Source organism: Alexandromys fortis, unplaced genomic scaffold (genome assembly GCF_014885135.2).
Source record: "Alexandromys fortis isolate MF-2015 unplaced genomic scaffold, M_Fortis_MF-2015_v1.1 scaffold_207, whole genome shotgun sequence".
NCBI classification, from domain to species: domain Eukaryota; kingdom Metazoa; phylum Chordata; class Mammalia; order Rodentia; family Cricetidae; genus Alexandromys; species Alexandromys fortis.
Genome location: NW_026068106.1, coordinates 1,707,649 through 1,731,481, shown reverse-complemented (window position 1 = coordinate 1,731,481; position 23,833 = coordinate 1,707,649). Strand labels below are relative to the sequence as shown.

Below are 23,833 nucleotides of genomic sequence, written 5' to 3'. Positions count from 1 at the left end.
CTAGAACTCACAGAGATCTGCCTGCCTCTGCCTCCCGAGTGCTGGAATTAAAAGCATGCGCCACCACCACCCGGCTTTGTTCGTGGCATCTTGGTATTTTGGATTCAGCCATGGTGAGAATGTATTTGGGTCACAGATATTGCAGCACAGTACAAATCAGGGGATATCCCAGGAAAGCTAGTTCAGCTGCTTATGGCTGAGCATGCATGCCCTTGCCTTATAAAAATTTCAGGGTCATCATATTTTTTACTGTGTTTTTTTGGTAGCCTAACTTAATATATTTACTGATGAAAATTGTAAGTTAATAAATTTTACTTTCCCATTGCTTTACCCACATTTTAAAGCATGGATAATCCATAAAATATCAGATACATAATTTATGTATAAAAATAGAATTATTCACTACATGGCATATGTATGTGTTTGTAAAAATACAGGCAACTGCAAATATTCTCACCAGTCAAACTCTTCTATAGAAAATAGCTACTGAAGCTATCTTTGTAATCCTATGAGTGTATTGATTGATCTCTTTCATCCTTGTATTTTCTAGAAATGCAAGTCATTTAAGAACTGGGAGCCGCATATATACCCGGCCCTCTATACTTTCCATTCTGGTGCAGCCTTCAGATGGGGAAGTGGGAGTAGATTTGCCGGTTCAGCCACAGCTCATCTTCCTGGATGAGAAGGTAACATCTCAGATCTGACAGTCTTTCCACAGCACATACTTTATATTCAAACATCCCTCATCTTCATTTACAGAGCGACTGCCGTGAGAAATTGGCAACACTTATAAATTCTCACTACGTTGGCCATTCTTTTTATTTTAATTGAAAATAAGATTCTTGTCTTATACCATACATACTGTCTACAGCTTCCCCTCCCTCCCTCCACTTCCCCAGCTTCCTACTATCTACCCTCTCCTCCAAATCCACTCCCACTCTGTTCCCTCTAAAGAAAAGACCTCCAAGAGACAACAGCCAAGTAGGACAAAACAGGATACAATAAGACAAGGAAAAGTCCCATACTGAGACTGGACAAGGCAACCCAGTGTGGGGAGGGGCCTCCAGAGCATGCAAAGGATCAAAGATTCAGTTGCTTCCCCTGTTAGGAGTCCCACAAAATCACCAAGTTAACAGTCTTAACATAAATACAGAAGACATGCTGCAGATCAATGCAGGCCCCTTGCTTGCTGTTTCAGTCTCTGTGAGGCCATGCGAGCTCTGCCTTGTTTATTTGTTGGGCCTTGTTCTTCTGGTGTTTTCCATGCCATCTGATTCCTACAGTCTTTCCTCCCATCATCTATGGAGTTCCCGAATCTTCAAGGGGAGGGACCTGATGAAGACCTCCAACATAGACTCTCTCTCTACATATAATATTTGGCTGTGCATTGCTCCACCCACTCCCATCTGCTGCCAGAGGAAGCCTCTCTGATGACGACTGCATAAGGCACCATTCTTCTCTGGCAAAAAGACTAGAACATAGGGATGAAGGTGCTATGCAGATGCAAGCTTGATGTTGGTCATTTTTTTTTTTTTTGCACATCACACAGTGTTTTCTCACATTTCCTATGAAGGTTCGAGATTTATCAGAAGCAAACACAGACCTGTGATGCTTTTCCTCCCCAATGCTCATTCTTGAAGTCAGTCACTCCTGTGTTTCCCGAACTCTACCCTTTAGACGCCATAGCCTTGGTTCTATTTTATTTTATTTTATTTTATTTTATTCTGAGTGTATGGAAGTTGAGCCCAGAGATGTGCCTAAGCAAGGCAATTGCTTTGCCATGAGGGATCTCCCTAGCCTGCCATCTTCTCCTACATTCTCTTCTTACCAGCCTCCTTAGGATACCTGTAATGCCCTTGTCCTCTTCTCTACACTGCTTTAAATTTGCACACAATAGCCACCATGGTATTATTTTTTCAACAAGTTAATTTTGATGTAAACATGAGAAGGAGCACATTTATCATTTTATTCCTTCCCCAAAGTACATGTGTGCTTTGTGACATTTATTTTTGAACATTGCCCATTTTTTTTAGAGAACATCAGAAAATGATATTCTAAGTCCAGTTTTTTTTTCTCTTTCCTATCTTATTGCCAGAACCAAAGAGTGGAGTCTTTGGGTCTCCCTTCAGAGCCTTGGATTATTTCAGCTTCCCTGGAAGGGGCTTCAGATTCAATGCTAAAAGGTAGGTGCCAGCAACTTTCAAGGCTTTGTTACGACTTTGAAGAATGAAGATTCATATTGTCTTCATTATTTGCTTATAACAAAAGCCCTGAAACTGGCTATTCTATAGAGTAAAGGAGGTTATTTGGTTCATCACTACAGAATCTTAAGGGCCTGGTGATCATTTTGCTTACAGAGTGCCACAGGGTTTTACGTGCAAGGAAGATGAAATGTATATACACACACTAACACAATACACATACATATATATTTATGTATGTTTGTCTTTTGATGAACTCATCAATTTCCTTCCTCAACTTCTATTGAATATGTGTTTCATATAATTTTCTATGTTAAAACTATTACAATTAGGAAAACTTGACAGAATATGCACAGGGATCCCATAGTTACCACCCCCAAGTAATGTTAAGGGATGTTAAGTTTCAGCACATGAACACTCAGGGAACATCCTCTAACACTATCCAAACAATTGCAGCCCCATTAGGAATCCATAACAAACACAGCACACTCAAAGAGTTCTCTGAGTTCTTTTCCATCTCCGTCAACACTGCCAAATGTGTCTGAAAAGGAAGACTAACCTAGCAATAAATATTTACAGCCTCACTTTTTGGCTGTGTCTAAGTTCGAGGTTCACTACAGTACTCGGTGCTCCTCTGACACATGCTTTTTGATAAAGGGTAACAGATTTGCCCAGGGATTCATTTGCCTGGTACCCGTGGCTCCCATTAGGGAAACTGAAATACATACTCTCAATGGCAGGAAGAATAAAGACATTAGATGTGCAGACATCTGACCCAGGGCAAATCTTCATAGTGAAGTTTTGCCTCTGTTGGTTTCATGCCCACTCTTACTGTCTTGTTCCATCCTGTCAGCAATGCTAGCTCCATCTAATGTCCTTGGGGCTTAATTATATTTTAATTGTAATGTATATCTATATTATATATGTATAGAGATATTTTATTTAATATTAAGAGTTTTGTTGTTGGAAAAAGAGAACTGAGATTATGTATTCTTCAGGAACTCCCCAAATTTTGCATTTGTTCATGAACCAAGGAGAGTAAACATATATGACATGATTTTTCTGTAGCAATGAATTGTAGTCAATTTAAAGTTACTATGGTGTATTTACATTTCAAAACTTCGTTATCCTTATTTTCTAAGCTTCTTCTTTGAAAATTCCTTATATGTATACAGTATGCTATGATCACTTCTACTACTATATTCTCCATTCCAACTTCCCTTGGGAGGATCCCAGTAAACATCCCCATGTCCTCTTTATTTTCTATCCCACTGCATCTAGATTATTCTACCTTTATGTGTGTGAGTATGGGGTCTTCCATAGGACATTACAAGTGACCACACCTCCAAAGAAAAATCACAGTGCCTCCTCTAGTAGTGATCAACTACCAATAACTCCTCAGCTAAAGGAAGGTACTTGTGAGCCCCTTACCCATCCAAGCAGCTTGGTCTTGGGCAGGCATCTGTGAATTCATTAATGTGGTTCTAGGTCATATCCAGAAGAGAGCATTTCCAATACTCCTCTCCACCTTCCAGTTATGACCTTCTTTTGCTCCCTCTTTCATAACGTTCCCTTAGCCTTGGTGAGGGTTTAATACAGATATCTCGCTGGGGGATGAGTACTTATGGTCACTTATTCTCACTACTCTGCTCACTTAAGAATCTGCATTTAGTCATGCTCATTGAAAAAAGAAAGCTTCTATGAAAAAAGGTAAGAACAGCTCAATCTATGAGTATAATTAGAAATATTTATAAGGCTGTTAGATAACACAAACTTTTAGCAAAGAGCAATAGTAAGTTTCCCCATAGTGCCTTCATGACCATAGGCTTTTGATCAGGTTTAGACCAGGCATAAATTCCCACAGGTGTAACAGACCTAAAATCCATTTATAAAGTGCTTGGTTGTCCTTTTTATAGTCATGCCACTTTTGCAGCCGTAACTGCATCTTGTTTGGAAGGTAAATAGTGTAGCATGAGAGTCTAGGATTGGATACCATTGATAACAGTTTCTGTGCAGCAGAGGTTTCCAAAAGAGCACAGGCAGTTGTTAATGCTCTTCATTACTCAACATAAGCAAATATTAAGATCTTACAGCTACACTATGTAGTTTGATTGGGTGAAATAGAGAAATAAATCTTAAAACAATCAGGAAATTCTTCCCTGATGGCTAGTTCTCAATAATCCCATAAAGTGCTATGTTGTACATTGTTATAACTGCTCATATACACATGCATTTGGTGAGATCTACTTATAGACAGGTCAGATGTACAGTTTCCCCTCACCCTTTTCTCTTTGATAGAGTTGACATCATAGATTTTGCTCTGGGTCATTTTTTATCTAAATAATACAGTCTGAAACTAAGATTTAAAATATCAGGAAAAAGTTCAAAGATGCCTTGTGCCATTTTTCTAGAACAAACCACGTATTGGAGTAATCAAGTTAATAAGCAATTCAGGGCTAGGAAATGCAAAATTCAAACATTCATACCTGTATTAAGACAGAGTTGTGTTAATTCCTGTTTGGATGCTGCTGTTCTGTCCGTTGCTCAATGCCATGTTGTTGTTGGTATTTCTGTATAGGTAGTACTTAAGGTATACAGCAAAATCAGTTTCTAATCAGAAATACAGTTATCCAGGCACTTTTCATATTTAGTATCATCTACAAAAGATAACCTCACATAGTACATGATTGGTGGAACTTATCTGCCTCTACCTTCTCTAGAATTTTCTCATATCTACTTTTCACTTAGATTTCATTCTGTATTCATTTGTTGTTCTCTTACTAGTGATTCATTCCCTTTTCATACTCAATGAAAAACATGCCATCAGTGCAGAACAGTGGGCTCATATACAAAGGCAATACTCCACTTATACTTTGTATCTTGTGTTTACTCACTACCTTGGTCATACTCGACAAGTTTTCCAGTACCATCCATTCTTTAGACTCTACGCTTTGTGCTTTTCTAAAAATTCTTCCGAATCACCCTTCTTTTGTGTACTTTCACTTATCCTAAGGATGACTTCACTAACTATCTTAAAATAATATTGTGGTTATGAAATGTAAATGTGGCAGGGATAAGTTTGTTGTTTTGTTTTACTAAATAATAAGACATGTCAATCCAACTAGCCTACTTGGATTGATATTACTACTATGGCCTGTTTCAGAATATCCAATAGAAAAGTTGATAGAAATATTCATTTTTTTGTGTGTGATGAAACAAGATAAAAATTATATACTTTTGTGTTTTTATAATGCTCACAGACCTTTATTTCCTATTATTGAAATATTTCTCCTTAACTTCATAAAAAATGGAAGTTAAACAATTTTGAATGGATTTACTAACTTACTTCAGGTAATTCTCAGAGGAAAAAAAAAAGCAACCCATCGAAATATTCTCTCTGTGTAATCCTAAGTTTTTTATTCTGCATTTCATGGTCTTTGATTTCTGTTCTTGTCCCTACTCAATGAAAAACATGTCATCAATGCAGAACAGTGGGTTCATATACAAAGGCAATTAATTTAAGGGGTCTCCCTGGATCCTCTGAAACTCAAATGAATCACAATTGCAGAAAAATAATCTACACATTTAAAAATATTTTCCAAGTATTATTGACATATCAGTTGGCTAGCATGTATTACAAGTAGTGAGTTGGTGATGAAAGATGCTTGGGTATGAAAGGATTTTAGAAACCATATACTCTGCAGAAACACACCTAGGTGTGATTTCTCGGTGGCTATATAACCCAATTTCAGTGCTCTTTTCAGCCTGCCTCCGTACTTCATCCCAAGGTCCCTCAGTCAGTACCTTGTTAATACCAGCTTGATCAGGGAGCCTGTCAACACACTTGTATATTTTATAATAGCCATTCCAAAGCTATGATGGACCCTGGAGTAATGTACTGTACTTGGCAGCAAGTGCTTCCGCTTTGGGGCACATATGCTTCAAATCTGAAAATATCATAGATATATATAGGAATCTTCGTGGAGATCTGTAAGGCAAGCTGGTATTTAACGCAAAAGCAAACCCATTTGGAGCTAAAGCACTTTCCATTAGGCAGTTTGGCGGCTGTTCTAAGAGGCAAACCCACAGTGCTCAACGGACACATTTCGATTAAATGCTGCTTTGCATTCTTCCAAAGATGGGAACAATAAGTACGTTTGTCAAAGGAAAAACTGCAGCAAACGATTTCATGTTGAACATCTGTACTCGGCAGTTCATTGTTTGCAAGAGTTTATTGACCATAATTTTGATGCATATAGGTTTTAAAGAGTATGAAGTACATTTATCTTAGGCGCCTATCATTTATTTGAGTCTTGGCTTATTTATTTTCATTTTTCTAGGCATTTTATTTATCTTGGGACTCTCTAGAGATGGAAGAAAATATGGTTTGTGTAAAGAAACTTTTAGTTAGCTCTGCAAAACTGATGAGGAAAGACATTGTTTTCATAAAAAGGACTGAGCAATTGAATTGAAAAATGTTAACACTAAATATGTACTAAATCTTTATGATTCTTTTCAGCCTTAGACATCACAAACAAATTCAGAAACTTTAAGATGACTCTTTTAACTCTTTGTCCACCATGGTGGCGTTCTCAGAGAGAAGTGTAACAGCTATTCACTTGCAAAGTAATTTAGGTGTAGTAGATGTAAGGCAGTTTATGGTATAGGGATGTGAGCTGGAGTTAAGTTGCCCGCTTTAACTTCATGTATGAGTACTTTATTAGAAACCATAAGCTTTGCATCTCTTCTTTTAAACCTTTTCTTTTAATTCAGAGAAACCAAGTCCCATGCAATCCATGTTGCTAAATCAGTGTACTCTTCCATTCATGGTTTGATGACATGTTGTTGTCATCTTGATGCCCTAGCTTAACTCTACAATTGCATTAGTGCAGATTCCCTAGATAGAGAGATAGAACCCATGAACTAGTGGTCCTCAACTTTCCTAACGCTGCAACCTTTTAATACAGTTCTTCATGTTCTGGTGACCTCCATACACAAAATTATTTCTTTGCTACTTCTTAACCATTATTTTGCTACTGTTATGAATCATAATATAAATAGCTGATATGCAGGATATCTGATATGTGACCCTTGTGTGGGTCATGACTCACATGTTGAGACCACTGCCATAAACAAATAACAGAATTTATTTCTTGATGATGCTACTGTTTGAATTCAGCATGTTTCATATGCTAGACAGGCATTCTACTACTAACCTATAAACCCAACCACATGATAGAAATGTATCAAGAAAGTAGTCAAATGCATAGTTGTAGTTAGTAATATAAACTTATAATAAGGTATATTTGGGGCTACAATCTTACCATAAATTATATAATTAACTTAAGAATGTTTATTATAACATATTGCATAGTGTTTTTATATTGACTGTACACAGCTATTTATAAAGAACAGTGTTTTGAATATTATGGTTTCAATAAATTTTGTTTTGAGTTATTTGGTTCCAGGGTTTATCTAAGAAGAAATGGATAGATACTATGATCTTTTTAAATACTTTTGAAATATTTTTCTTTATTATTCAATTCCCTGACTCAAGAAAAGACTTAAAGATATTGTCCTCGTTTTGGTAACTTTCACCTCAGTTTTCTATTTGTTTATAGGATGCACCCAGGCAGAAACACAGGACGGCTATGTGAGCTTCTCCAGATTGGCCGTCTTGATCTCTGGGTCCAACTGGCGCTTTGTTTTCACTGTTACCTCCCCTCCAGGTAATTTCAGGCCTGTGTTCTATTAAATCTGTGTTTTTGGAAAAAGCAGCCCTTCTCCTTTGTGACTGGAATGGCCCCTTTTGTGAATAAGAAGCAATCACAGTTTAGAGAAGACGTTGACTTGGCCAAACCATCAAGACCTCCTTTGAAAATTAGGGCTCAAGGGGTACCTAATGAAAAATACCCTAAATATATATTTTCCTGTAGGGGCTGACATTTATGTCACATCTCCCTCCTTTTTCCCCTTTCCTCCCTTCTTCTCTTTTTCTTTCTTCTATGTGACTTGCACTCATTAGAAATTCATGAGACAGTTGGGCTGTTGAATATCGTGGACCCAAATTTGGGTCCTGTTTCCCTCATCCTTTCTACATGGAAAATGGAAACAAGACCTGTTGACATTCCAGTACTTAAAAGCACTCAGAGAAGGCATAGGTAAATTGTAAAATGATCCGGTTACTCTTTAGAAGGCATTTGAAAATGTCTCTCTTCAAATATATCTAATGTGTCCCAGATGGAAAAATATAATGAACACTTGACTATAAGTAGTTTAATTCATTAGTAAGGGAATCAAGACAATAGCAATGGCATTCTAGAAAATCTTTGATTTAACATGTCCTGTAGAGACAATTGTCGGTGGAGATAGAGAAAGAAAGACATAATCTTTGAGTTACATGTTCAAAGATACCTTTTATAACTTTACCAGACAAAAATAATTTGTGATGTACCGATCTTCCCCAAAAGAACAAATAAAAAACTCTGAAATAGTAACTATTAGCCCATATTTGATAAATTCAGATACTATTATTATTAAACAATTGTCAATGCTAAGTCTGTGAGGCAAAGCTCTGCATATAGAGATTTTTATAAGGTTTAAATTAAAATAGAAGCTTAAAAAGACAAAAGGGAAGAAAAACAAATAATTGGATACTCTGCTTCTTTAATTACTACTGACATCATGTTGACCATATGGGACCATGAGTCTTTGAAACAGGCTTCACTCTTAGGATCATTTTATTTTAGAAGTTGAGTCCACGGAGAGCTGAGAAATTAAAGAAATCTAGTGTGTCTGTATGGCATCCTCTTGAGTCCTTCCTATGCACTAACGAATCCAAATTTTATGTCTTCCTGAGATACTATTTATTAAATGGTGATCAGTAGAGGCTAGCGGTGTTGATGTTCCACCTGGCCCTTCAACATCTGTCACCACGGTATGGGTCATGACAATTCTTGCTACTACCTTTAGCCATAAAGTTCTTTGGTGAATCACAAGGGACAGGATCTTTTTCCTTACCATACCTCATTTAATCTAAAGAAATTTTGCTTGTAATTAGCATTTTATATGAAGATTTTCCTTAAGTCCACATGATTCACTTAGCAAGTCTCCCTTCCAAAGTTTTATCTTCAGAGGTCCAGTTAGCACAACTCAGTCTGTGATATCCACTCCTGACACCCTGCTGCTCATAGTTCTGTCGTCTACCCTCCTTACTTTAGTTTTCTTCATGGCCTTGTCCATTGTACTTTGCATACATTGCTCTTGTTTGTCTATAGTTTGTGGGCTAGGTTCCCTACTAGAAATTGAGTTTCTAAGAAACAGTATTCTGTTTAGGTAAATATATTTGAGTGATATATCCCCAGGTTATGGATCTATCTAGTACAAAGAAGTATTTGCTGATGGAAAAGTGAGTATATTGGGATTACTTTTAATATTATAATTGTTAAAAATATCTGAAAGCTGTGGATCTCTGTATCTTCTTCTATTAGTTACAGAATAAAGGCTCTCTGATGATAATTAGGGTAGTTGCAAACCTGATTATGAGAGAAGACCACCCTCTCCACTATTGCTAGGGTCTTAGCTGGGGTCTACTTTGTATATTCCTTTATCTATAGCTAGAGAGCCTACATGAGAACTGACCTAGGCCCTCTGCATGTGTGTGACATTTGTGTAGCTTGGTCTGTATGTGGGACTCTTAACATTAGGATCAGGAATTGTCCCTTGTGCTTGAGCTGGCTTTTGGGAACATATTTCTCATGCTGGGTTGCCTCACCCAGCCTTGATGCAGAGAGCTTGTTTCTTACTCCATTTGATATGCCATGCTTTGTTGATGCCCATTAGAGGCCTGCCCCTTTCTGAATGGAGACAGAGGAGGAGTGGATGGGGGAAATGGGAAGGAAGGGAAGGGGAAAATAGGGAAGGGAACTGTGGTCAGAATGTAAAATAAATGGAAAAAAAATTAATTAATAAAAAATACATGAAAGCCAGGTGTTTCCACCATGGACTTCTGTTCTCTCTCAGATTCCAGTTGGAATTTCAATGAAATGGACTTCTCAGCCATTGTTGCTGTGGTGATGATGGTGTTTTACATATCTAACAGATTAATCTGTATCCCTGTGACTCAATCACTTCTCAGCCTAGAATTTTGCCTTTATTACAATCCATTACAGTCAGAATGCTAGCTAGAGTGTCTTGACTGACATTTAATGCCTGTGAAAAGTTCCCTGACTTTCAGTATTTTACCTTAACTGCTGTCTTCTCCTGCTTTTGTTTATGCATGTGCTACTCCTTTGAAGTTTCTTCTGGACCATTTTTTTTCCTTCAGAATGCTTTCCATGATCATATCCATTTGTGTTATTTTTTCTGGAGTGTATTACATTCTGATGTTTTATAAATATTTGTTTATATTGAGTCATTTCTTAATATCTTAAATACATATCTTAAATAAGAGCAGTACAATTAGCGTCACTATCATTAATAAAAATGGGTAAGAGAATTAAGAATTTTGGCTGACTTCCTTGAGCAGCTAGTAAAATCCATTCCTCTATTTCTGGGGTAATTGGCCTTATGCAGATGCTCACACCAAGAACGTATTTGAGAATAAACTAGGTGAGCTCAGCTCAGACCTAAGCTATGTGCTTGTACAAGAGAGCCACTGTACCTGATGTTATTACAGCAGCTCTCGGAGCCCTGAGGTGAGTCATCCCAGAGTCAAGACATCCAACATCTAACTGTGGCTTCCAAACAAATTGTCAGGCACTCACATGAAAACTACAGGGGGAAAAATGTATGCTGTGTCTCTGAGTAGAGAAAATAACAATTTGGGATTTTTTTTTAATAAGCTAGAGGTTTGTTTTGAATTAGCTATGTGAGAAAAAGGCCAGCTATAATTCACGATCACAAGCAAATTATCATCTTGATTTTTCTTTTTTAATATTTAGAGTAGTTGAATATGATAAAACATAAATATAAAGCATGCTATGTGGTAAATTCTGATTAATGTCCTCTCATGTAATTATTTTAATAATAAAGGCATACAACTTCTGTGATTATAGACAAGTTTGTTTTAAATGTTATTCTTCAAATTTACTTGTGGTTAAGTGAATTGTTTCTGGATTTTTATGACTTGAAATACTTGTATAGATTACTGTAAGCAGCAAAACAATCATGATACAGATAATTTTCATTATTCCTCCAGGAAGTTCTGCCCTGCTCGTGCACACAGCTCAGCCTCCTGCTCACCAATGTGTTCTGTATCCAAAGTATGGTCCTTTCTAGAATGTTGTATAAATGGAATCATACAGAGTCTGCTCTGTAGACATCATGCTTCTTCAGTACATTGCATTTGATATTAAATTTAGTTTTGGAGGTTATTTACCATCCTCTGCAAAACCATCACTTTCTTTTTTGGGCTGAGTGAGAAGAGAGTTGATTCCATGGATCAACCATTTTGTTTATTTCTTCTTTTTTTGAAGGACATTTGACTGAGTTTGGTCAGTTATGAATAAAACTACCACAAACATTGCATCTAAAATTTTTGAATGTTTCTAAACAAATTCTCTTGTGTCTTTTTTATACACAATAATGAGATGAGAACCACATTTTTTTTAATCTACTGAAAAAAATGTGGTTTTAGGTAATTCTCTCTCTCTCTCTCTCTCTCTCTCTCTCTCTCTCTCTCTAAGGAGTACCTTGCCTTGCCCCATCACCTACAGCCACAGAAGTAGTACCTACAGCTGATCACCAGTACTTGATTGCAATGTTCTTAACTTTGGGACTGTTAGCACCATATGTACAGATCATGTGATCTGGTGTGAAAAACACTGTAAGCAAATCCAACAAACTTCAAATTTTAAATTCATTTATTTGTTTGGCTCTATGTAAAACCATCCCATCTGGGATAGATAAATGGCTCAGCCAATAAGATCACTTGCTGCTCATAAAGAGCACCCTAGTTTGTTCCCATCACCCATGTCAGACAACTTACAAATGCCAGCAATTCCAGTTCCAGGAGATCCAGTGTCCTATTCTTGGCTTCTGTTAGCACTTACACACAAGTGCACAAACACACACAGACACATACACATAAAAAAGAAAAAAAATATCTTCTAAAGTACTCTCTACACTCTTTGTGTTCTTTGAGGTGGAGAGTTGTGAGCTGTAGGCAGATTCCAGATTCCCACTATTTAATTTTTATTTATTTGTGATGTGACTATTATCAAAGTGAGTAGTTCCACCCATTCCACCCTTTCTGGAGCAAAGAACATGTTTTCTCCTAACTAGGCCATCAGAGTGAATGAAGTTACAAGTTTGCAGTGACAGAAAAAATAGGTCTGAGCATCAAATTAAGGACTTGGAAGAGTTTCTCATCATGATAGGACAGAACTGAAACGTTATGACTTTTTATTATCATCTTAGACTTCTTCTAGAACATGAAAGTTAAATTTATCATTGATTCATCGGCTTAATAACTTTAAAGAAATACTTTTCACATGCCTGCTCTGTGCTATATATTGATATCTTAATGTGTTATTGAAACTTTTTTTTCCTTCCCAAACAGGTGCTAATTTTACAGTTCGATCCAAGACCTTTGCTGTCTTACCAGTGGCCCACAAGGAGAGATCCACTATCATCCTGGCCTTTTCCCTGTGCTCAGTGGTGTCATGGCTGGCTCTGAGCTGTCTCATATGCTGCTGGTTCCGGAAAAACAAAAATAGAAGTATGTAGTTCAGAGGAGGGGGTTGATGAAAATGTCTGAAGTAATCATGTATAATATATTACTGATTTATCTGTCTTCAAAAGAAATTTTATGTCATTTTGTGATTTATTCAACTTCATGGAATCCACTGTTTCAATTAATATAATAAAGATGGGCACTGCCTGATCTTTAATATTAACAATTATATTAAGTTATTACATTTATTGATCAGGTTCTAAGTGCGTTAGATCAATAAGTTTATTAATTCCTTAAACAACTTATTGGCAGAGGTAGTGATTATTATTCCTACAATCTAGGTATTGAAGAGTGATATCCAGTAAGGGTAAGTAACTTGTGTATTATCACACACCACAGAAAAACCATGTGGCTTGGCTGCACAACCTCATCTTTGCAAGTGACCCTATCAGAGACATGTCAAAGAGCTGGGTTAGGAATGCAGCTCGCAACATACAATGGTGGTCTAGCATGAACCCTGAGTTTGATTCTGAGAACCTCCTACTACTGGGCACAGTGTGTCACATCTAAAACCCCAGTTCTCACATTCCTGAGGTGGAGACAAAGCATCAGATGTCCAAGGTCACACTTCGGTACATAGCCTTCCGACTGTGTTGGGTACATAGCTGCGAGAGTCAAAGAAGAAAAACACAGAGGCAAACTCTCTGGAAGGAGGAAAGTCAGTGTGGGTGAGAAGATACAAAAACCATGTACCTCCTCGATCATTTCCCCAGAAGCAGAATGTCATGTTTGTAAGTTACTACACACTCCGAGGGGAATCTCAGGTGCAGCTTCTTATTGTTCTTCTCCTGTTAAGGCAAGAATGACAGGGAAAGGAGGCAGATAAGTTATTGAAAAATCCCTTCCTGACACCCAAACCTCACACTGTGTACCTCTGAGTATCCCGAAAAAACAGTAGTGATGTAAGCCGCCAGCAAGAAACCTCAACCTTAAGCTGTGATTACCTAAAAAGTTTAAAGATAAGTAAAGGCGACAGGAAAAGATTCAAATACAGGAACCACATGGGATGTAGCCAGGCCTGATTACTAGGATGGCCACTGTGTTTGGTCTTTCAAGGGCTATTTGAGAGAAGGCCAGCATTAATTGATAAATATCATATCTGACAGCATTCTGTCTGAGACCCTGTCTCTCTCTCTATCCTGGTGACCAGGACTGGATTAGCTACTAGCAAAATCTTCATCCTCTAAAAGGGAGTACAGTCCCAAAGGGGTTCTGAACTGTATTGCCTGTAATGTGTTGAACTGCAGTTTTTATTTTGTTTAGTGTTTAAACCTGCAGTTAGTTCTTTCTACAGTTCTGCATATTTATGTGTCTATGTGTGTATTTGTGTATGTGAGCATGTTTTGAGTATGTATGTGTGTACATGTGTATATGAGTGAGGATGTGTGTTTGTGTATGTATATGTATGTTTGTGTATGTTTCCATGTGTATGCGTGTTCTTGTAGCTACGTATGCATGTGTGTTTGTGGAATACATGTTGAGCGTATATATTTATATATGATATTTTCTGGTTTTAACGTAGATTATCATGTTCTTTTATGTCATATGATCCTGTGAAGTAGGTAGTATAATTCTCACTCTAAATTTAATAGCTAATTCCACTAGCCACTCGCAAGCCATTCACTAAGCCTTGTGAATCTTATCACTTAGTTCTAGAAGTAGCTTCTTCCTACAGTTATCAGTATATAAGTTGTCCATCCTAGTCCCTTTCTGTTCATTAAACCTGTCAATATCTGTGGATAAATTTCTCTGTAGTACATTTTATTTTTCTAGGAGGTTATAGACATGTTTGAAAATTATGAAATGCTTGAAAGGAACTTTAGTGAAGATTACAGTCGTTAATCTAAAGTGCTTCCTTATATAATATGCATTTTGTGCTTTTTGAACCTAAAATTAACAATCATTAATTTCTTAGAATAAGAGATGTGCTCTTTCTCAACATTCTAGGAGAACATAATTCTCCGACTTAATGATACATTTAGTTTTTAATTCTGCTTTGTCTCATTGGATTGTGATTAATTACTGAGAAGATAAGCAGTTTTTTTTTTCTGTATGTGCTCTATCCATCAGTATTTCCATGTAAGAAGTTAGAACAGAGTATTTAAATGTTACCAATTAATTTACACAAGCATGTATTGCTTATAAATGTAATTAACCTTTGTCTTTAAAATACTGAGTGTTCAAAACACAGTGAACACTGTTGCATTCTTCTAAGCTCCTCTAGTGGCTCCCTAATTAGACTCTCCAGCCGCTGCAGTGTTAATGGCATGGTGGGCATATTTGTGCTGAACTTGATGAAGACAACCAGCCTCACACAAACAAAGAATAAGAAAGAATCATAGTCGGCTTTCAGGTGTTAGATACGCTTTTATCACATATCTAAACTTGACAAAGTGAGTTTGTTTTGTGCCTTTTGATGTCCATTTTAAAGTACTTTTTGTGTTTTATTACAAGAAAGATAGTAGTCTTCTTTGCAGTTTATTCTTTATAAAATATTCTTATCTTATACTTTAAATGGGGCTTTTACCCATGCATGAGTTTGAAATATTTTGCCATGACCCCATGAATACCATTTTAGTATTCTAAAATGTTTCTAAATGTTGACAAATTTTATTCCACAAATTAGAAAGAATTTTTGTTAATATCATCATGAATCATGAAGAATTCGAAATTGTAGAGCTGGAGAGATTATTCAGAAGCTTAGAGCACACACTTTTCTTGCAAAGGACTCAAGTTTGCTTCTCAGCACCTACAACAGGCAACTAGAAATTGCTTGTAACTCTAGCTCGAAGGGATCCAATGTCTCTGGTCTCGTCATACACGTGTATATAGCCACATACAGATAAACAAACATACACAAAATTTAAAATGATATAAATATTATAAGCGGGTGTTTATATAATCATTTCTTAAGTTATAGGCATATTATATACATCTTGTTAAATATGGAATACAATGCGAAGAGATGAGTGACAGAAATACCTTCACATTTAGGTCCTTCTTTTTTTAAAACTTATTTATTTATTAAAAATTTCCACCTCCTCCCATTTTCCTCCCACTCCCCTCACTCCCCCTCCTCCTCCCTCTCCAGTCCCAAAGCAGTCATGGTTCCCTGCCTTGTGGGAAGTCCAAGGCCCTCCCCCCTCCATCCAGGTCTAGGAAGGTGAGCATCCAAATAGACTAGGCTCTAAAAAAGCCAGTACATGCAGTAAAATCAAAACCCAGTGCCATTGTCCTTGGTTCTCAGTCAACCCTCATTGTCTGCCACATTCAGAGAGTCCGGTTTGATCACATGCTCCATCAGTCCCAGTCCAGCTGGCCTTGATGAGCTCCCATTAGATCAGTCACACTGTCTCCGTGGGTGGAAACACCCCTCACGGTCCTGACTTCCTTGCTCATGTTCTCCCTCCTTCTGCTCTTCATATGGACCTTGGGAGCTCAGTCCAGTGCTCCAATGTGGGTCTCTGTCTCTATCTCCATCCACCGCTGGATGAGGGTTCTATGGTGATATGCAAGATATTCATTAGTGTGGCTGTGGGATAAGGCCAGTTCAGGCACCCTCTCCCCTGCTGCCCAAGGACCTTGCTGGGGACATCTCCTTGGACACCTGGGAACCCCTCTAGAGCCAAGTCTCTTGTCAACCCTAAAATGGCTCCCTTAATTAAGATATCTTTTTCCCTGCTCCCATATCCTCCTGGATATTGGAAGTAGACAAGATTGCTGGGCAAAAGTTGGGAGCACGGGGGTGAGGGTGGGGTGGGAGGAAGGGAAGATGGGGAAAGAGAAGGGAGAAGGGGAGGATTGGGGAAAGTTTGGGGGAATGGGATGGTTGAGATGGAGGAAGGGTAGATATGGGAGCAGGGAAGAAGATATCTTAATTAGGTCCTTCTTGTAAACAAAAAATGTCTTTTAATCTGAGAAAACAACAGAAAAAAACTACTTTTTCTATCAATACAGAAATAAAACCTGAAGATATATCTGAATCCCAGGCTAAGGATCAAAAGAAGAACCCCCACAACTCTTCCAAACACCGAGGACTACAAGTAAAGACAACAAAAGAAGACACCGTGATGCGGGAAGGTAACCATGAATCAGTGAAGATGACTCTGGATTAACAATGTTCCTCCTTCCCTGGTGTCAGGCTACGAAGGGCTTTAGTTTACAGCCCCTTCTTTGTTTTTTCATTGCTTTTTCTTAATTAAATAATACCCCATTCCAGGAAGACACAGGTCCCTCGCATTCACTCAGCTAGTAGCCAGTTATTCGAACTGACATTTATATATCTTTTCGTAGAAAAAGATTATTGGTTTCACATTTGAGTTTGTTTAGCAGAGAGAAGGGAACGCCAGGGTATAGGCGTATAATCTTCCCCTTAGCTGTTGCAAAGCTGCCAATTTGGCAACATTATTGAGTTTGGAAAAGCAAAGAGTGTAGTTGCCAAATGCCCACTGTGCAAATTAGATTTAGTGTAGAACCCTCAAGAAGTGAGTCAGTATTGCTTAACCCTGCTTTGTTGTTTCTTGGTACTGTTAGCAGCGTGTATCATTTGCTGTGCTGTGGTATGTGTTCATACTTGTCCCACAGCTAAGTTACCATTAGAACTGATATAAAGCAGAGAAAGTGAAGCCATTGCCTCAATTGAGTGTCTGGCTTTTAGCCTACTAAGGGCGAACAATAAGAATACAGTAACCAGAGCATATGAGCTTGCCAAGTATGAACACTGTGTATGAAAAATATTCACATAGTTTCCATGACTCTGAAACATTTTAAAACATATGTTCTAAATAGAAAAACAATTCTAGTTTTCCTATGAGTCAAATAACATGTTTTCTAGTAGAAAAGGATTACCAGTTTTATAGCTCTGAGTTCATTTTGACCAAAATCTGTCAGTCTGAAATTACATTTGAATGAGCTATTCAGTTGTGTGCTTGCAGGTGAGTATAGCACAAACAACAACAACCCAGACGCAGATATTGGGGTTCAGTCTGAAGATTAGGTAAGCAAAGCAGCCAAACACTAGAGATGCCCTTTACCTCTACCAAATCTTCATACTAAAAGCGCAAAATTCTGTCTCCACAAATCCTCAAACTCCACACTCCAGTGAGTTCCTGTCCCTTCCGCTTTAAATTCCTCTCTCTGCCTAGCCATATAGCTCTTATCTCCACCTCTCTAGTACTGGGATGCTGGGTTTAAAGGTGTGAGCCACCACACTTGGATCTGTTTCTGGATTGATCTTGTGTAGCCCAGGGTAGCCTTGAACTCACAAAGATCCACCTGCTTCTGTCTCCCGAGTCATGGGATTAAAAGTATGTGCCATTCTTCCCGGGTCTGTATGGTTGACTAGTGTGGCTGTTTTACCCTCTGATCTTCAGGCAAGCTTTACTTGTTAAAGCAAAAATAATATACCACTCTAGGTCAGCACATGTGTATGTCCATGTGTCTGCTTACACATACACAGACAAGTTTTTTGAATGTTCCATTTCCCATGAAGGAAATATAATTTTTTATTTTTTCAAAAGTAGCCATCTATATAGCACAGTCTTTCAAACTATTCTAAATAATAATAAAAATGATAATGAAAATTAATAATAATAATAATAATAATAGGAAGTAGGAGGGAACTGGGGATGTGCTAGTATAAAAAATGCAGCGACAGAAAAGAGCAGAAGAATTCTTTGTGATCCCAAGGCATACGGATCTGTGAGTTCGAGGCCAGCCTGGTCTACAAGAGCTAGATCCAGGACAGGAACCAAAAAGCTATGGAGAAACCCTGTCTGGAAAATAAAAAATAAAAATAAAAAAACTCATTATGTCACCACTACTAACACAAATGTTGTGGATGCAAGAATGGAAAAAGGGGTGAAGTGTGAAGATGGAGCTCGCAGAATGCACTGCTACCAAGGGGTTCGACACACTGACGCTCTTTCCAAGTTCATCTATAAGGCTTCTCTTCTACTCCTCAGACTTAACTGGTTCTTATTGTCAGGTGGGGGAGCAGAAGAATGTGACAAGCGAGGGAACAGAACCACAGAGTCGAACAGACTGGGTTTTGTTCTGAATACACCCTTTGACAGACTTTCTGTCCTCAAACTTAACAACTAGCTTCCTGAAGCCTTACAGTTTCTAAATTTGTAGAATTGTCTTAATAATACTCTGCACAGTTAGTTTGTTACACAGATTCTATATCAATTAAGAAAATTAGCGCCAACAAAGATCACAAGACAAATCATAGCACACAGTGAGTTAACCATGTGCTGTGCATTGTTGGGGTTTCTCCTCACTATACAGCATTCACGGAACTAACTGAACTATGAGAGCCTAACTCCTTGTTAGTTTGCTCATAAACTCTGCCCATTGAGACAATAGGTGCTATGCATTATTCTTCATACAGCTTTTTCTAGGTTCTTCCTTTGAATAAAAAGGGAATGTTTTCTGTACTGGATTAAGACACACTGAATGTGTGCCTTCAGTATAACACCTATGGCCTTGAGAAATGCTTTGTAGGAGTGATTGTCTCAGTCACAGCAATCTGGTCCCCTAGATATGGTGACTAACTTATCATAGTCTTAGAGAGAAGTGTCTCAGTGGTAAAACTAATGGAAGTATGATCCAGTCATTCCCTCCGTGCCAGAATTCTGGGGAAGGTTAATTACAGTTGCTTTGAAGGACATTTGCAATGTGCGGAGAAAATTTCTCAACAGGCCTTAGGAAAAGGCAGAACATTGTTGTAGAGTGTATAGAAACCAAGGGTACTAGAATGTTACATAATTCCTGGAGCTATCTGGTTCAATACGGCAAGAGCATCTTTGCTAGACTGGGGTGAGAACCCAGTAGAATGAATGATGAGTGAAGTTTAGTGTTCCTCTCACCATAATTAAATATTAATTACAACATCACATCTACTAAATACTAACTTACACCTCCTTTGTGTAATTTCAAGGAGATGTTATCTGGTCCCCTGTCTTACATGAAAAATTCTAACATTTTGGGGGTCCAATTTTAGGGACAATTAGAGAGGGATTCCAGTCAATAAGTATAAAGAAATCACAGCAAACTACAGAATGTAGATATGGAACTGGGTGCTAAGGTGGAAAAGAGCATTATCTCAAGTGACATAGCTAGCCCCTCTAGGTCCTGAATCGTATTATACTGTTTCAAATCTCATTTCTTAGGGGCCTGGTTGTCCACTGTGCAGACACCGGTTTGTAGAAACACCAGAGAAAGAGTCTTCCATTGCTGTGAAAGCTCAGACCTGCAGTGTGTTTTCTCTGTCCTCTTGTTCTCTTAAACTGGTTAATAGCACCCAAGTCTCCCAGGCGACACGCCTCAAAGTTCTGTGTCTTTCTTCCTTCAGTCTTCCTCACCTTCCCTCTAGCTTGACTGCTGAATTTTATCAATTTGATTTCTTTTCTTGTGCTTGATCTACTGTTCTTTTGCTTCATTTCACGATATCCTTAATATACTCACATTTACTATCTGGCGGTCTGTGTCTTCCTCTTCTCCTGTATCTTTACCTTCAGTGTACAACAAAGGCTTCCCTTCCAAAATGTTCTCATATATGTCCACATCTCTAGCTCCTCACATTTCTTCAAATTCAAAATGAAACATTCTTCACACCCCTTTATCTAGGAGTAGCTACAACACTTTTTTCTTGGCTACTTAATGCAGACTTATTTGTGTCTATCTTATCTTCTGATATAAATTTATATCATCTCTAACCAGAACTTTTTTTTACCACAGTAATTATCATATTAAAAAACATTGGAAAAGACAGGGGAGTACTTTAAGACATTTCTCTAAGCCCACAGGTAAGGGTAACTGTATTTGAAAACCATTGACTAATAGTTTCTCTATGTCACATAAAAAAGGGAGTAAATATTTCCCATTTTAAAAACATGAATAAAATCTAGTGCCTATTTTTCTAAAATAACTGCAAATACACACTAATTGAACAGTTCCATTGCTAAAAAAATTAATTAACAATAAAACTTTAGATTTTCTACTCAAATAAGAACCAAACAAGTAAATTAGTCATATCATCTTACAGCACATTTTTGACACTGGAATGTAGGCATATTAAAAAGACAATGTTGGAGACCATTTGCAGATGATGTTGGCATTTAAAGCTGATCATTGTTTTTTGTGAAGTTACCCTCCATGGTTTAGGTATTTCATAGAGCATCACAAAGTGAACTAATATAATAAGCTAATAAGTTGCACTTTGGAAGTATAATGAAGTTGGCTTTAGTATGTGATTGGCTTTGAAGAAGATTAAAAGAAGATATGGTGAACTTATTAAAAACTATATTTTGCCAAATAGGTTAAAGAGTATATTCAGGGGTAATGACATGGTTGTAAATAGATTTAATAATTACAAAGACATATTAATTTAATTTCAACCCTTTTATACAATGTCAAGTGGCATAAGATGACTTTAAATTTCATCATAAAGTATAAACCAATGAGAAAGAGCTAATCTTCTAAAACAAATTAAGTAAATTGATGACATGGGAGTGGGAATGTCATGATCTAGCAGAGAGCTGAAATTTATGTTACTATTCTTAAGATCATGTGATACTAATACTAGCGTATACTAACACAATAATGGAAATATATGTGCATATTAAACATTTGTAGGGTTAGACACATAATCTGTTAAGAGAGGAACAAAATAGAGTTGTAAAGAATGCCAGTGGTAAAGAGAAATAGAAGAGAACAAAGTACAGTAACACATGTATAAAAATGACAATACAATCCAGTTCTTTATATGTTAACATAAAAAGATTTAAAAGCAAAGTAATCTACACAAGAAACAAGTCAACTTGACTACAGAGTGTTTACCCAGAGCTACATTTTTTAAGCAAAAAAGACAATTTCACAGACATATAGTAGCTGGATAAAGTGTCTCCAAACCAAAAGTGTGCAGGGCACTAGGGACATTATTTTCTCTAAGTTTCTTGACTTTCTGATGAACAATGTGTTGTTTATTAAACTAAACAATAACTTCCACATAAAGAAGTATGGAATTTAAAGAGAACACAGGCAATAGTGTTTATGAACTACGTTTACATTCTGTAACATGTGGGCAAGATTCTCAACATTATTGACAAGTTAGGAGTGGATTCCTTCTACTAACTGACCTCTGCTTTAGACGCCATGAGTCTCATATAAAACAATCCTACTAAGAACTCCAGTGAGTCAACACTGAACACCATACATAGAACAGGGGTAAGAAAAAAAGGTGAGCTTTTCAGATGAAGATAGAGAATGAGAGGACCCTCGTTGCTAATGCTCATGATGTAAAACAAAAAGAAAAAAAATGAGTGAAGGATACTTACCAGAGCAAACTTTACAAGTGAGAGGCATAACATGTGGTTGATGTTTGAGAATGTTCTGAAAGTAAAAAAGACTAAGAGAGCTGCAGAAGTTATAGTTGACATGCATACACTCAGGAGGTCCTCAACACAAGGTGTCCTTATATTAGTAGAACAGAGATGCATCTTGCCCACAGCTTATATGTTCTCCCAGAAGTTTCAGCATGCCTGATCATGGATACTAAGAAGCATGGTTGAGAAATCTGAAGTCATGTTTCCATTGTAGTGGAGACCCAAGAGCAAGGCTTTTGTGGGAAGGAGGAATGTTAATTCATATGTTTTGATACTCACTAACCTTCCTTCCCTTAAACCCAAACATTCAGCTGAATGCCTTAGGATACATATCTACTATAAATTTATTTTTTATCTAATTTGTCTGAGATCTAAGCTTCCTGTGGAGGTCCAAGATCAAAGGAGCTGATTCCTTCTGATGTCGGCAGTGACATATAATGTGTGCTGACTTAGTTCTGTCTATAAGCTCACAGTGGGAGGTGGTCAGCCTCCCTGAGCTTTACACTGTGGACTTTCATTTCAGCTGGGGCTTCTGTCAGGTGTGTTGCTGATTGGAGCAGCCATGTACATAATTCATGGGAGATTTTAAAAATATTTAGGGATCTGCAAAAAGAAAGCTAGTCTTGAATTAGTCTTTCACGAATACACTTGAAAAACAAGAAGTCATGGGATTTCCAAGGAAGGTCTCTCAAAACCAGACTAAGAACATCTTCAAGGGACTGAGAAAAAAAGTGACTTGTAGTGTTTAATTTCTCAGGTATGACGATATTGATTTTATTCAGGGATTAAAATTCAAAACCCATGTTTTCTTTTAAAGTCTGCATCTATATGACAATTTATTATGCTTGTTCCCTGGTTATTTGCTGATTCTGGTAAACTGCTTTTTGCTTCTGGTGGGAAAAGTAGTCATGGACTTGATATTGAGTCCAGTAAAGGCTACAGGAGGGGACACGAGGACTGTGCAAAGTCAATGACAGGAAACAGCTCCTCCCTTGAAGGCATTCAGAAACCATAGAGGAGGAATGAGCTGCCACACACGTGAAGATGGACAATAGTAGAGACAGCTACATAGACACTCTAGTCAGTGTGCATTGAACAACCAATGTAGTTGCACTGTCAAGAAACACTTCAGGTTTCTCCATGTTCCCCCCATCCTCCCCTTCTCATTTTTATCTCCCCATCTCCCCTTACCACCATCCCACCCCACCCCCAAGATCCCAATTTTTTGCCCAGTAATTTTGTCTACTTCCCATAGCCAGGAGAATAACTATATGTTTTTCTTTGGGTTCACCTTCTTATTTAGCCTCTTTAGGATCACCAATTATAGACTCCGTGACCTTTATTTATGGCTAGAAACCAATTATGAGTGAGTACATCCCATGTTCATCTTTTTGGGTCTGGGTTACCTCACTCAGGATATTTTCTATTTCCATCCATTTGCATGCAAAATTCGAGAAGTCATTGTTTTTTACTGCTGCGTAGGACTCTAATGTGTATATATTCCACACTTT

General features: G+C 37.6%; 1 protein-coding gene across 5 annotated transcripts in view; it reads left to right on the top strand.

Annotated features, from left to right (window-relative positions):
• Window positions 1–23,833, top strand: part of Pkhd1 (PKHD1 ciliary IPT domain containing fibrocystin/polyductin) — a 438,845-nt gene that overhangs the window by 409,105 nt on the left and 5,907 nt on the right. For all 5 annotated transcript variants that reach the window (XM_050124099.1, XM_050124100.1, XM_050124101.1 and 2 more), the window contains 5 exons: window positions 551–686; window positions 2,096–2,183; window positions 7,823–7,930; window positions 12,763–12,921; window positions 16,894–17,016. In XM_050124099.1, the coding sequence (XP_049980056.1) occupies window positions 551–686; window positions 2,096–2,183; window positions 7,823–7,930; window positions 12,763–12,921; window positions 16,894–17,016 (614 nt within the window). The remainder of the gene's footprint in view (window positions 1–550; window positions 687–2,095; window positions 2,184–7,822; window positions 7,931–12,762; window positions 12,922–16,893; window positions 17,017–23,833) is intronic.